A 12,901-nucleotide genomic window follows, 5' to 3' on the forward strand; every position below is an offset into this window, starting at 1 on the left:
TTGCGATGTGAGCTTGTAGATCGGCTATTTTTAAATGGCCGATGTCTTATAGGATTAAAGTGGTAAAATTGATTGTGATGGTATTATGAACAAATGTAGCTGGGGATCCCCAAGGACCCCTGGTGGTCCCCAAACCCTACTTTGAGAACCACTGCTTTAACCAACATGGTTTAGTACCCATGTAGCAGAGTAGCACTGTCTGAAGCCCATAAGCTTATTATCTCTTCTGGCCAAGGGGCGATATTCCAGATGCTTGGTTTGCATTGCGGGAGACCTGGGTTCCGATCTCAGGTGTTACACTCACTTACATGCATTGTGGGACAAATATTGTGCATGAGATTGACAAAAATATAACAGTTTTAGACATGCTTACATATCCCACCAGCCTTCTGTTCAGAATCAGCTTTCCTACTTCCCAATCCTATCCTATATTAATATTATAAGGACTGACAGACACAGAGATCTCCATATATGGATATCAGATCGGAACGGCGGTGCGACGTAGGCGTGAGGGCCGCATAGCGGCCCGAAGATCTAGTAATACTAAAAACAGGATTGCAGGATTTAAGTACTCTCTCTCTCTCTCTCTCTCTATCTCTCTCTCTTTCTCTCTCTCTCTCTCTTCTCTCTCTCTCTCTCTCTCTCTCTCTCTCTCTCTCTCTCTCTCTCTCTCTCTGGCTCTGTCTCTGAACTGTTTATGTCTCATAATTACTCTTGTGAGTTGTTCCACTACCTTGCTTATCTTGAGGTGTCAACATCAACGGTTTAATCACCCAAAACCTCAATGATTTACTCCACACATGAGGTCTGCTTACCACTGTCTGTGTCTCGTTGCACCCTCCACAAACCATAACACACAACCACCTTTTTAAATCAGCGTAGACATGGACTTTGTTGCCCTCTTCAGCAGGGATGGAGTTCAGTACCATCTAATGGTCTTTTGACCACTTTTAACCTGACATCCCTATGGGTATGTCATTGTCTGTGAAAATTTTAAGGACATCCAAACAAATCAAATTAAGTGAAATAGCCCATCTACAAGCTCACAATTCATTGTGAGCGTGTAGATCGCCCATGCAACACAATCGTATGACAAAGTCTAAAATACGAGTGGCTAAGAAACATAAACAAAGCTCAAAACATTGTTTGCCATCATAACCCTCTGTCATCCACCATTTAGTAGAAGAGATCTTTGGAGGTTCCAATCAACTAAGTATCTAGGGCAATTTTTTTGTCTCAAGTCAATTATCCACTGTACCCCTGAATGACATAGTTACTTTATATCACCATACATGTATGTCATATTATGATACATAAATATGTGAATTCACCCCCCCCCCTAAGATGAGAGAATATCCGACAGATTGAAAATAACTTTATACTTGACGTTTAACCACTTGAATCCCATTCTGGGGGGAACATTCACCAGAAATAGCAGATTGAGCTTGTAGATCCGCTATTTTTGGCAAAGAGATTTGGTGTAGATCATAGTACAGTTGCAACTCAGGTCTGTTTTACTAAGTATAAGTGGTTAAACTGAATTGATATTGATCAATTCCAAATATTGTCAAAGTATTCTGCGGCACTCCTGGACATAGCGTATGAGCTTGTACAGTATATCTGCTATCTTTGAATAGGCAAAGAAATCTAAATTGACACAGATGCGTTCCTGGATTGAATGCGTTAAGGGGCTATAATGGGTTCATGTAGGAGTCAGACTAATGGCTTTCTAATGTATCTTAGTTTCCTTTTTTTAAATCAAAAGGCAAGCTAAGTGTTTGAATCTTTCGCCTAATGTTTTTCTCTTGTCATCACTAGCACTTTGGCTAAATATCTTCAGACATGATCATGAAGTTGAACTTGACAAAAAAATAAAGACAAAAAAACTAAGATGGTGAACGTATGTCTTTACTTGGAATCGACAGTGTGTCTGAACACTGATAGCCCAGTTGTAATTGTTATATCATTGTTTACGTGCTAGAATATTCAGCCAAGATTACGAATTCTTTCACACACACACACACACACACACACACACACACACACACACACACACACACACACACACACACACACACACACACACACACACACACACACACACACACGTGCGCACGCACACTTAAGCACACACGCAAGCTCACAGTACAGCTGTGGGGACGTTCTACTATCAGTAAATTCAGAGACATTTGTTTTGGCAAGGCTGTCCTTATAAAGACAGGAAACAGAAAAGGAACAGAATCTAGCTAAAGTGTTAAGATAACACTCTGTAACAAGATGACCTTATGATACATGACCCAAATATGGAGCACGGCTCTGGACGTTCACACACCAGATATGATAGGATGATGTCATGTTCAGTTTGGAAAAAACACTTTAACACAGTCTAAATAAACTGTAAACCACATGAAACCTACTGTCCCTATTCTGGGCATGTCATCATATTGCACTAACATTATGCGCAATTAGGCGCACATTAGCCGAAAATAGCTGTTCGCAACCATTACGTTTCTGCCAGGTTTCTGCCAGTGGGTAAATGAATGTTTTTGTTTGCTTGTTTGGTTACACATTATATTTTCTATTGATATGTTGGATTCATATTAATGTTGTGATTGCAACAGGACGTTTTGTGAGCTTGTAGATCAGCTATTTCTGCTACTTTTGTGTGACACTGTTCTCCGACTAAGTATAAAATAATGCAATCATTCAGGGAAAAAGGTTTTCTGCCTACAGCGACAATTGTGTGTGTGTGTGTGTGTGTGTGTGTGTGTGTGTGTGTGTGTGTGTGTGTGTGCGTGCGCGCGCGCGTGTGTGTGTGTGCGCAGGGAAGATCATCATAGATGGGATAGACATCTGTAAGATGCCTTTGCAGACCCTCAGGTCTCGACTCTCCATCATCCTGCAAGATCCTGTGCTGTTCAGTGGAACCATACGGTACGCACACACACACACAGCATCATATCTGTTAAATCAGTGATTCCCGATGGGCCATGAAGATATTGCAAGAGAGCCCCCAAATAATTGGAAAACACTGAGATTTTGATGATAATATAGCAAAATAAAAACATTATAAAAACGTAAGATATTTTTTTGTGGTACTTTTGAGTATACTAGGTTAATTCCAATGAGCTGGAACACAATCGATTGATTGATCATTAAAATAAACATGCTCTGACAATAGCATGTTTGAACCCTTTTGAGGTGTTCAAGTGGACCTGGATCCAGAAAATGTTGGGAGTTAATTCACTGTAAGAAATAAAAAAGGGCTTTGGACTCAAATGACTTGACACTGGAAGACACCAGATCAACTCCCAGCTGGGAAGTTGACGGTGTAAAAACCAGCGGGACACCGTGCTGTCTCCTCTACAAACGTCACTGAGAGAGGTCACTCCTAGGACATCACTTTCTCTCTCTCTCTCTCTCTGTCTCTCTCTCTCGCTCTCGCTCTCTCGCTCTCTCTCTCCCCCCCAATCTCCCTCCCCCTGTCTTTATCTCTCTCTCTCTCTCTCTCTCACTCTCTCACACTCACACTCACACTCACACACACACACACACACACACACACACACACACACACACACACACACACACACACACACACACACACACACACACACACACACACACACAGCCCCGAGTCTGTTTGGAGTTCGGAACCATAAAGTAACTGTGTGTTTATTATGAAAGACAAAGTGTGCATGTGCAGTTTGTTTGTTTGGACAAATTCACTTCTCAAGACGCTAGAGAGAGAGAGAGAGAGAGAGAGAGAGAGAGAGAGAGAGAGAGAGAGAGAGAGAGAGAGAGAGAGAGAGAGAGAGAGAGAGAGAGAGAGAGAGAGAGAGAGAGAGAGAGAGAGAGAGAGAGTCTGACAGAATGAGAATCACAGAGAAAGCGTTAAATTGAAGTTGACAGAATGGTTGACAGAACCTGTTTCAGACTCACTCAACATACAAGTTCATCAACTGATTTAAACGTACAAAAAAAATAAAAACATTATTTCTCAATAAACAGTTACAGTAAAGCAGAAGGGAGACTGGAGCACTGTGTAGAATAGAATATAACATAATAATATAATATTTTTTATATGGGGGTCCATAGCCGAATACTTGGGTCACTGCCATGAAAATGTTACAGAACTACTGGAATAGAATAGAGTTTGAGAAATACTGGAATAGAGTAGAGTAGAGTAGAAGAGACCCAGTACAGGAGAGCAATGAGTGTTATCATGCAGTGAGAACCGTCTCGGGAGCAGAGGAAACGATCCCTCTCTGATTGTATCGTATGTGTCCCACCAGACCTCCCCCCTCTCTCTCTCTGAACATTTTATGATATAGCCCTACTAGAATGAGTAAACATAGCTGTGTAACATTTGAACTCTCTCTCTCTCTCTCACTCACTCACTCACTCACGCTGACTGCGTTGCAGGTTTAATCTGGATCCAGAGAGGACGTGTACAGACGACAGACTGTGGGAGGCGCTAGAGATCGCTCAGCTGAAGAACATGGTCAAGGCTCTGCCTGGGGGTCTTGGTATGTCGCAGGCACTACACTGCACAGAATACAATAGACTTTGGGTAGCCATAGCATAGATATAGAGAGTAGTGTTAATTTTGACAGCAATTTATAAAAAAATCAGTCATAGTCTTTTGAATAAAATGTCATAATTTAGTTAAGTTACTAATTATCGAAAGATTTTTGTCGACTAAATGTGCAGTTGATTTAGTCGACACAAATGTACAGTATGTTGGCGGGCCTTGATGGTGTCGTAATGCCTGATTTATACTTAACTGTGTGCCGAAAATCCCTCTCAGACATGTTTGTCTCGTTTTTATTTGTTGACAAAATTGTGAATTGTCATTTAGTCATAGTTTTTCATCATAGCTTGGTTTTTATATTGTTTTTTTTCAGCGAAAAATCTAGTCAACGAACATTTTTCGTCATAGTTTTAGTCGACGAAATTAACACTGGTAAAGACGCTGTCTGGTAATCAGATTATCACTGGTTTCGCTCCCTGTACATAGTGGTGTAGCTATAAGTGGTGTAGCTTTAAGCTTGTAGATCAATTTCTGGCAAATGTTCCCCCCAGGATAGGGATGCTGGCGTTCAAGTGGTTAGTAAAGATCTACCTCTGGCCTAAAATGGTAAATTCATTTAATTTTGAAAATACATACAATATCATGTGTGTGTGTGTGTGTGTGTGTGTGTGTGTGTGTGTGTGTGTGTTCAGACGCGGTGGTGACAGAGGGCGGGGAGAACTTCAGCGTTGGTCAGAGGCAGCTGTTCTGTCTGGCCAGAGCCTTCGTCAGGAAGAGCAGCATCCTGATCATGGATGAGGCCACTGCTTCTATAGACATGGCTACGGTGAGTGAGTGCGTGCGTGCGTGCGTGAGTGCGTGCGTGCGTGCCCTGTCGGGCACAAACCTCTTATCTCCATATTTAAACTTAAATTAACGCCCTACTTGATCTTGATACAGCATCACACAAAAGTATCCGAAAGTAGCAGATCAACATTCTCGCACACGCCGCGTCTCAAGCTTGTCGATCTGCTACTTTTGGATACTTTTGAATTTGAATCCTGAAAAGTAACTGTTTTGGACATATGAGGTTTCCACCCGACAGAGACGATATAATAATATGAACAAAAAAAACCATCACAGAACTTATGGGTCTACCCTTTGTAGTCAAAAAGAGCCTTAATATAACATGACCTTTGGTGAACCTTTGTGTCAGGTGTCCATGTCATAAACAAACTGTCCTGGACCACTTTGCTGTGGTCTCCACATACTCCACAGTTCTGTTCATTGTGTTTGGTCTTTGTTTCCTTACAGGAGAACATCTTACAGAAGGTGGTGATGACAGCGTTTGCTGACAGAACAGTCGTTACTATTGCAGTAAGTCCTCATATTTGGTCTTAAGTGGAAACTGGGGGTGAATCTCCCAGTAACTGTGACAGTGACAGCATTTTTTTCCCTCTTCTGTACAATTGTAATGAATTAAATACAGGGGAGATCAGACGGGTAATATTCATATTAACCTTGTCAGCAGTTAAACTGCCCACATGACCAACTGTAGGGGTGAGCAGTGACAGGGAATACATGAGTGTGGCTGTGGGGGAAAATGGGAATTGGCATAAAAAGGTAAAATAAATATTGTCAAAAATATATTTCCTCAGACAGTTTGAAGATACTTGAAAACGAATGGGCTCCTGCATTGTAGTCAGTGTTTGAATTTGAACATCAGTGAAACTGCCTAAAAAGGTGTTTTGTTCAAATTTCTGGTGGCTTTAAAAAGATGCAGTATTACACCTATTCTTGGCTTGACGCTGGTTTTCTGCATCTATCATTGGAGAGAGAGAGAGAGAGAGAGAGAGAGAGAGAGAGAGAGAGAGAGAGAGAGAGAGAGAGAGAGAGAGAGAGAGTGTTCTTTCTCACAAAACTCCTCTATGCCTTAAAAGCGTCCTCCCCTTGTATTTTCCTGCAAACATATTTTCCATTGCTACACTGCAAAGTCCTGAGTGTGAATTCAACTCTCAGAGTGTTGAAAAGAGAAATGGACCATTCCTTACAGGTTAAATTTACACTCAGGTGTTTACAGTGCTATGTGTTTTGAACTTTCCAAATGCATTTATTCTATTAATGCAGACTTGATCTTCCTGCGCGCTTCCATCACTTACTGTATCTTCCCTCCTTTCCCTCCTTTTCTCCTCTGTATCTCTCTCTCTCTGTGGTTCTGTCTCGTCTTCTGTTTGGTTTGTCCATTCTATTTATTTGATTTTGATTTTATCCCTCTCTTTCTGTTCTTTCGGACTCCCCCATTTTCTTCACTTCTGCATCCTTCCCTTTCCCTGCATCCCTCCATCTGTCTTGTTTTTCTTCTTCTTCTTCTTCTTCTTCTTCTTCTTCTTCTTCTTCTTCTTCTTCTTCTTCTTTATTCTTTTTCCCTCCCCTCTGTGTGTCTGTCCATCTGTCTCTGTCTCTGTGTGTGTGCGTGCTGCGTCCATGCAGCACCTGGTGTCCTCCATCCTGGAGGCAGAGCAGGTGCTGGTGTTCTCCTCTGGGATCTTGGTGGAGTGTGACTCCAGTTCCAACCTGCTGGCCCAGGAGGACAGCCTCTTTAGTGTGCTAGTGAGGACTCACATGTAGACCCGGACCGGACTCACCGGACCGGACCCACCGGACCGGACCGTTCTGGCTCACAGCAGCTCCGCTCCAGCTTTTGCGCTTTGGTCCAACTTTCTCCTGTCTTTACTTGCATCTCTCCTGATCTCTCTTTCTTTCCCACTCCATCTCCCTTTCTCTCTCTCTGTCTTTCTCACTCACCCTCTCTCTCTGTCTTTCTCACTCTCCCTCTCTCTCTGTCTTTCTCACTCTCCCTCTCTCGCTCTCTGTCTTTCTCACTCTTCCTCTCTCTTTCCCTTTCTCTCTCTCTGTCTTTCTCACTCTCCCTCTCTTTCTCTGTGTCTGTGTCTTTCTCACTCTCCTCTTCTCTCTCCCTCTCTCTTTCTATCTCTCTCTCTCTCCCTCCCTCTCTCTTTCTTATTCTCTCTCGCTTGGTTCTGGAGGTGTGGGTCAGGGTGTGAGTTTGGGTCTGGGTCTGCGGAGGCCTCACTGCCACTGACAGCCCAGCTGGTACTGCAGAAACATCCACATCTACTGCATGCTGCCTGTGCTCATATGTCGTCGCTTGCGGGCAAAAACCTTCTCTCTCCATATTTCAACTGTTTACGTTTGTAAATGTCCTACTTTGTCATACAAAGGGTGTCATGGAAGAGAAGCGAAAATAGCCAGTCTACAAGCTCACAATGTGTCACATCTCTGTGTGGGTTTGTATAACCATTGAAAAGTATTACCAAGGGCTTGCGACTAAATAATAACTACATTGGATCCTTTGGTAGATCCATTGGTTCTTTTTTACATTTCCTGAAAACCAAAGGTTTTGGACATACAAGGTTTCCACCCGACAGCGACGATATGTACGATGTACTTCATCATCCACTGTGTTTTGATAGAGCCTGAGCGTTTGATCGGCCGATAAGATAGCGGCCTGTTACAGAAATATTTATATTTATTTCTTTACAGAACATAATGCTTTGGGTAATGTAGAAATTGTTTTATTTGAGATTCATTTTTCTATAGTTATTTATGATTATTAAATTCCCAGTGAAGTTTACTGTCTCAGTGCATTGGTGTCGTTTGGACGATACATTTTACTGTTAAAATGCTAAATATCCTGCCTCCGCTACATTTGAGGGATCATTGCAAAACAAACACACACACACACACCCACACACACACACACACACACACACACACACACACACACACACACACACACACACACACACACACACACACACACACACACACACACACACCTACCTAATATCGCCATCCGTCCGACTACAATGTTACTTTAGTTTAATCTGAAATAATTTAACTTTTTAGATATAAACACAACACATAGTGTAATCTAAAATAAATGTAGTCGAACCTATATTAAAGCCACATTGCTCATAGTAACATAATCTAAAATATTATGTCTTATTTTTTTCCCCTTGGAATAACTGCCCTGTTTTTGTGCATGACTTGATGTGTTTGTGTTCTTCTTGGACATAACCACTTAAACCCTACGTGCTTAGTTGACCGGTGTCAACAGGGCTCTATATTAGGCCCACTAGTGTTTCCCTCAACACCAACCGGAGTCTTCACTGAAAATAGCCAGTGATCGGGTATTTTCACCAAATGTTTGCCACAGAATAAGGATGCTATAGGGTTCAAGTGGTTAAAAAAACATGCAAAAAAAATGCATGACTCCGTGGATGTGTTTGTGTTCTTCTTGGACTCCATGACCTGAGTGTAACTTGTGTTGTGTCCTTTGTGTCCTCAGCACCGTGTCCACACCATCCTGACCGCTGACCTGGTCATCGTCATGAAGCGCGGGAACATTCTGGAATACGACAAACCAGAGACTCTGCTGAGCCAGGAGGACGGCCTGTTCGCCTCCTTCGTCAGAGCCGACATGTAGTAGACGACACGACGTTCACCGTCAGCGCGTCAGCGGATGGGACGTGTTCGTCAGTGTTTAAACCAGTGTGTGTCCTCCCTCGCAATTTGGCGGTGGTCCAAAAGCATTTTAGGTCGTGTGTGTCTCCAGATTAGAGCAGGGTAGTCCTGTAAACTAAAAGTTGGAGAGGAGAACTTCACCCATTTTCAATATTGTCTTCGTATAATTGCTCCTCACTAATGCTCGTCATAAGATGGAACCATTTACTCACTCTGCATGTCATTGGTAGGCCATGGACCAGTGACATCCTCGGTGTAGATTCTAAGCTATTGGAAACTACAGCCTTTCTCTCCCTAGAAAGGTTAGCATGCTGAAATTAGAAGCCATTTTTCCTGCAATAATACAGTATATAAAATTAAAAAAGAGTTCCACCCACAGATGATGTCCTTGCCCCTTGGAGTAAACAGTAGACAGAAATGGTACCATCTTATAATGCATTAGTGAGGCATAAAGATAGTACATAAAGATAGGTTGAAAATGGGTGAATTGCTCCCTTAAAACAAAGATGATCAATTATCTGTCAACCTGTCAATCAGTTTACACATAGATCAGTGACATTTCATTCATTCATTAATGTATTCATTCATTCATTCATTCATTCATTCATTCAATCAATCAGTTAATCAACTCTTTTTCTTAGAGCTCACATATTGATGAACTGTTAATTTATCATTCAGTCTGCCAATGAATCAATCAATTCAGTTCATAAACTGATCAATCGATTGATTCCTATAGCTTAGGTACTGCCACATCAGTCAGCAGACATTTATGGCAGCATTTCAATCAATGTGTTAATCAATAGATACATTACTTGAATAGGGTTTTAATATTATCCTAAACTGACATCATTTTCTCTATATGTATTGCAGAATTGATTGATTGGTGAGTGGGTTGGCTGACTGATTGATTAATTGGTGTAAAAACTAGGTCCTGTAAGGATCTTTTTATATGAGTAGAATTTCATGAAGCGTTTAATTTTGTTGTTTGACACAATGTTTGTTATATTTTATCAGTGATATACTATATGAATCCATTGTATTATTCCTCATCACTTGTATCTAAGCAATAATAACCTTTTTGCTGCAGACCAGGGTGTAGAATTGTATTTACATTTTTGAAATAACTGAATGTTTCTCTCACAGAAAATACAGTGAAGACTTTTAAATGCTATTATTTTAGGCCCTGGTCTGAATGCTCTACGTTTATATGCAGAATGCCGTGCCATAGAATTAAAATGGATAGAACTGACCTTTTAATTGAAGTCAACCACAAGCAAGTGACTAGATGGTAATACATCTATGTACATAACTGGCCGCGTAGACTTCCATGGCGATACGCCAATGGTCAAACTAGGAATTGAACTGGTCTGGCCCGACTGGCAGTCATGCTTGACGTACCATACAAAGTGCCCTGCTCAGACATGACTGGGACCAGTCGACGTCCATTTGTGGTGAACCCTGTTCTGTCAATTGTGTTTCTATGGCGGCTACACTTAGTGCAAACACTGTAGGGCGTTGCAGGCGTGATAAAACGCCAGCGAGCTCTCTGTCTGTCTGTGGTCATGCGTTGCTGAATTCATACTTGGGGACAGTTGGACACCAGACATGTGCTCCCATCAGGAGAGGTGCAGTGGCTTAGGGGTGCAACAGTTAATCGAACTAATCAATTTAATTTATTATTTAAAATTAAAAATCTATAGATTTTCAAAAATAGCTAAATTAGCATGCTGCTCAAGGCAAAGTTCAGACAATATTCAGGATTCTACCCTGTCCCCCCTGTGATATTTCTCTGAAAAGATGCATACTTCATATCTGGAGAGAATCTACTGTATCTCTCCGAGGGAGCGGTGCCACTGTCCCACTGTAGGTACCTATGTATTATATAGGATAGTTATTTTGCATATCAGTGAGATTATTTTTTTTTAATAATGACTTTGTACTCTAGCCTCTAGACTTTGTATAGCCTACGTATGCCAAATGGATTTTCAATGAATGCTTTATTGTATTCTCCAGAGCCGTGCTAGTGTCTTGTCTCATGAAATGCTTGTCTCGTCTCAAGCAACAGTGGCATCAACCTTATGGTTTATTTTTACTCTAAAATCCTGGAGAATATAATGTTCATACATACTGTAGTGTACACATTCACACTATAGTGGTCATACAGTACATACTGTACACCACTGGTTCTCAAAGTGGGCTCCTGCAGGGGTCGTGAAGGGGGTCCCAGCAAAATGAGGAACAGTTTAAACACTTAAGCCCTATTTAAATTTTTTGGGGCTATTCAAAAATAGCCGATCTACAGCTCACAAAGCTCTCTTTTTTGGGATTAATCTCTTATGGGAGTCCCTGACACAAAATCTTTTCAGATGAGGTTAAGTGGCCAAATACATTTTTGGGGTGCTTGACATGAATATTTTGAGAACCACTGCTGTACACATACACACGGCAAGACTAGCACCAGTACCTGCTTTTATCCACTGTTAACTACAATGATGCTGGTACAATAACAACACCTTTCAATCCATCATTTACCTTCCAACCTTTCAACTTTGACAATTCTCTTCTCTTCTCCATCGTTAACCTGCTACAGCTCAAACCTCTCCTCTGTTCTCCATTGTTTATGAATGAAGTGGCATCGTGCACTTTTATTTTCAATCTGTTTCCTGTTCCCTGGCCAAGGTTACAATACATCAACACAAAGTGTTAAGTTTACCTTTGCACCTGTGTGCGTGCGTGCGTGCGCGCGCGCGTGCATGCGTGTATCTAGTAGTAGGTCATGTGTCTGATGACATTGCAACAAGAGAGCAATACTTCTGTGTGACACTTTTTTTCTCAGATGCAAACCCAAAGCAAATATTTATGTACCCCCATGCGAGCATTACATCACAATGAGGCAATATCACCCAGGAAGTAGAATCAATTGGCGTATATCCTCTACAAACTGGGTAGTATTGCCTTTTCCACCTTCTCCAACTCATTCTCATATGGGCATAACAAAATGTGTCGGGTACTGGACACATTCTTCTGTCTTGTGTCTGAGAGATGGTGAATGAGATTTGGTGTTGACTCTGCACTACACCACTTTTTTCCCTTTACACTGAGAGAGAAAAAGTCGGGACCTCTGGTCAACTAAGTATATAGGGTTCAAGTGGTTAATTAATACAAACCTTCCTGTTATGGGTGAGGGTGGTGGACAAAACTTTTAACTGAAATGCAATGCCCTTTATGTTCACCTGAAAGAACGGGTTTGAGATAACTTCAATGCAAGGAAAAGTGCTGGAACTTACAATTTCAGCATACAAAGTGTTTATGGTATACTGTAGCTTTAGATAATCACATTAGAGCTGGAAATGGCCTTGTATTTATATCAATAGTGCCACAAGTTTACAAACAACATTATTTTGTCTGTCTAACCCATCCACGTGTTAAAGCTATGTATGCATTGTCGTGCCAAATAACATGAGATTCCATTGAAGTTTCCTTTCCTATCAAGACAGCGCTTTTTGCTTCCAAGAATGCAGTTGAATTGAATAATTATCTTCACAAGCACATGCTTGTTTTTTCTGCAACTACTTTATTATAAGTTTGTGTTTGTCTTAAGTGTACATAATGTAGTAGGCTGTGGAGCCCATCATTTCTAAACCAAGTATTAGGCCATACACAAAAACAAAGTGTGCCTATTTCTTTTCTTCTTTTTTTTACACTTGAAATGATAATAAAATGGTTTAGAGTAAAGATGTGTTTTTTCTTCATTCATGGAGCAAAAATATAAATAACTCAGACACATTAATTTACTATGAATGCACTGTTCTGATACACTTCTCTTATAGCTAGTTATCT

General features: G+C 41.2%; 1 protein-coding gene across 4 annotated transcripts in view; it reads left to right on the top strand.

Annotated features, from left to right (window-relative positions):
* Positions 1-12,789, top strand: part of abcc9 (ATP-binding cassette, sub-family C (CFTR/MRP), member 9) — an 84,387-nt gene extending 71,598 nt beyond the window's left edge. For 3 of the 4 annotated variants that reach the window (XM_084050050.1, XM_084050051.1, XM_084050052.1), the window contains exons 37-41: positions 2,826-2,934; positions 4,426-4,529; positions 5,227-5,360; positions 5,828-5,890; positions 8,886-12,789. In XM_084050050.1, the coding sequence (XP_083906176.1) occupies positions 2,826-2,934; positions 4,426-4,529; positions 5,227-5,360; positions 5,828-5,890; positions 8,886-9,023 (548 nt within the window). In that variant the 3' untranslated portion in view covers positions 9,024-12,789. Of the gene's footprint in view, positions 1-2,825; positions 2,935-4,425; positions 4,530-5,226; positions 5,361-5,827; positions 5,891-7,003; positions 7,628-8,885 lie in introns of all 4 variants that reach the window. The other variant, XR_014600234.1, reaches the window with a different exon arrangement.
* Positions 12,790-12,901: the final 112 nt, after the last annotated feature.

This window comes from Gymnoscopelus microlampas (assembly GCF_963454915.1).
Source record: "Gymnoscopelus microlampas genome assembly, chromosome: 23".
NCBI lineage: Eukaryota > Metazoa > Chordata > Actinopteri > Myctophiformes > Myctophidae > Gymnoscopelus > Gymnoscopelus microlampas.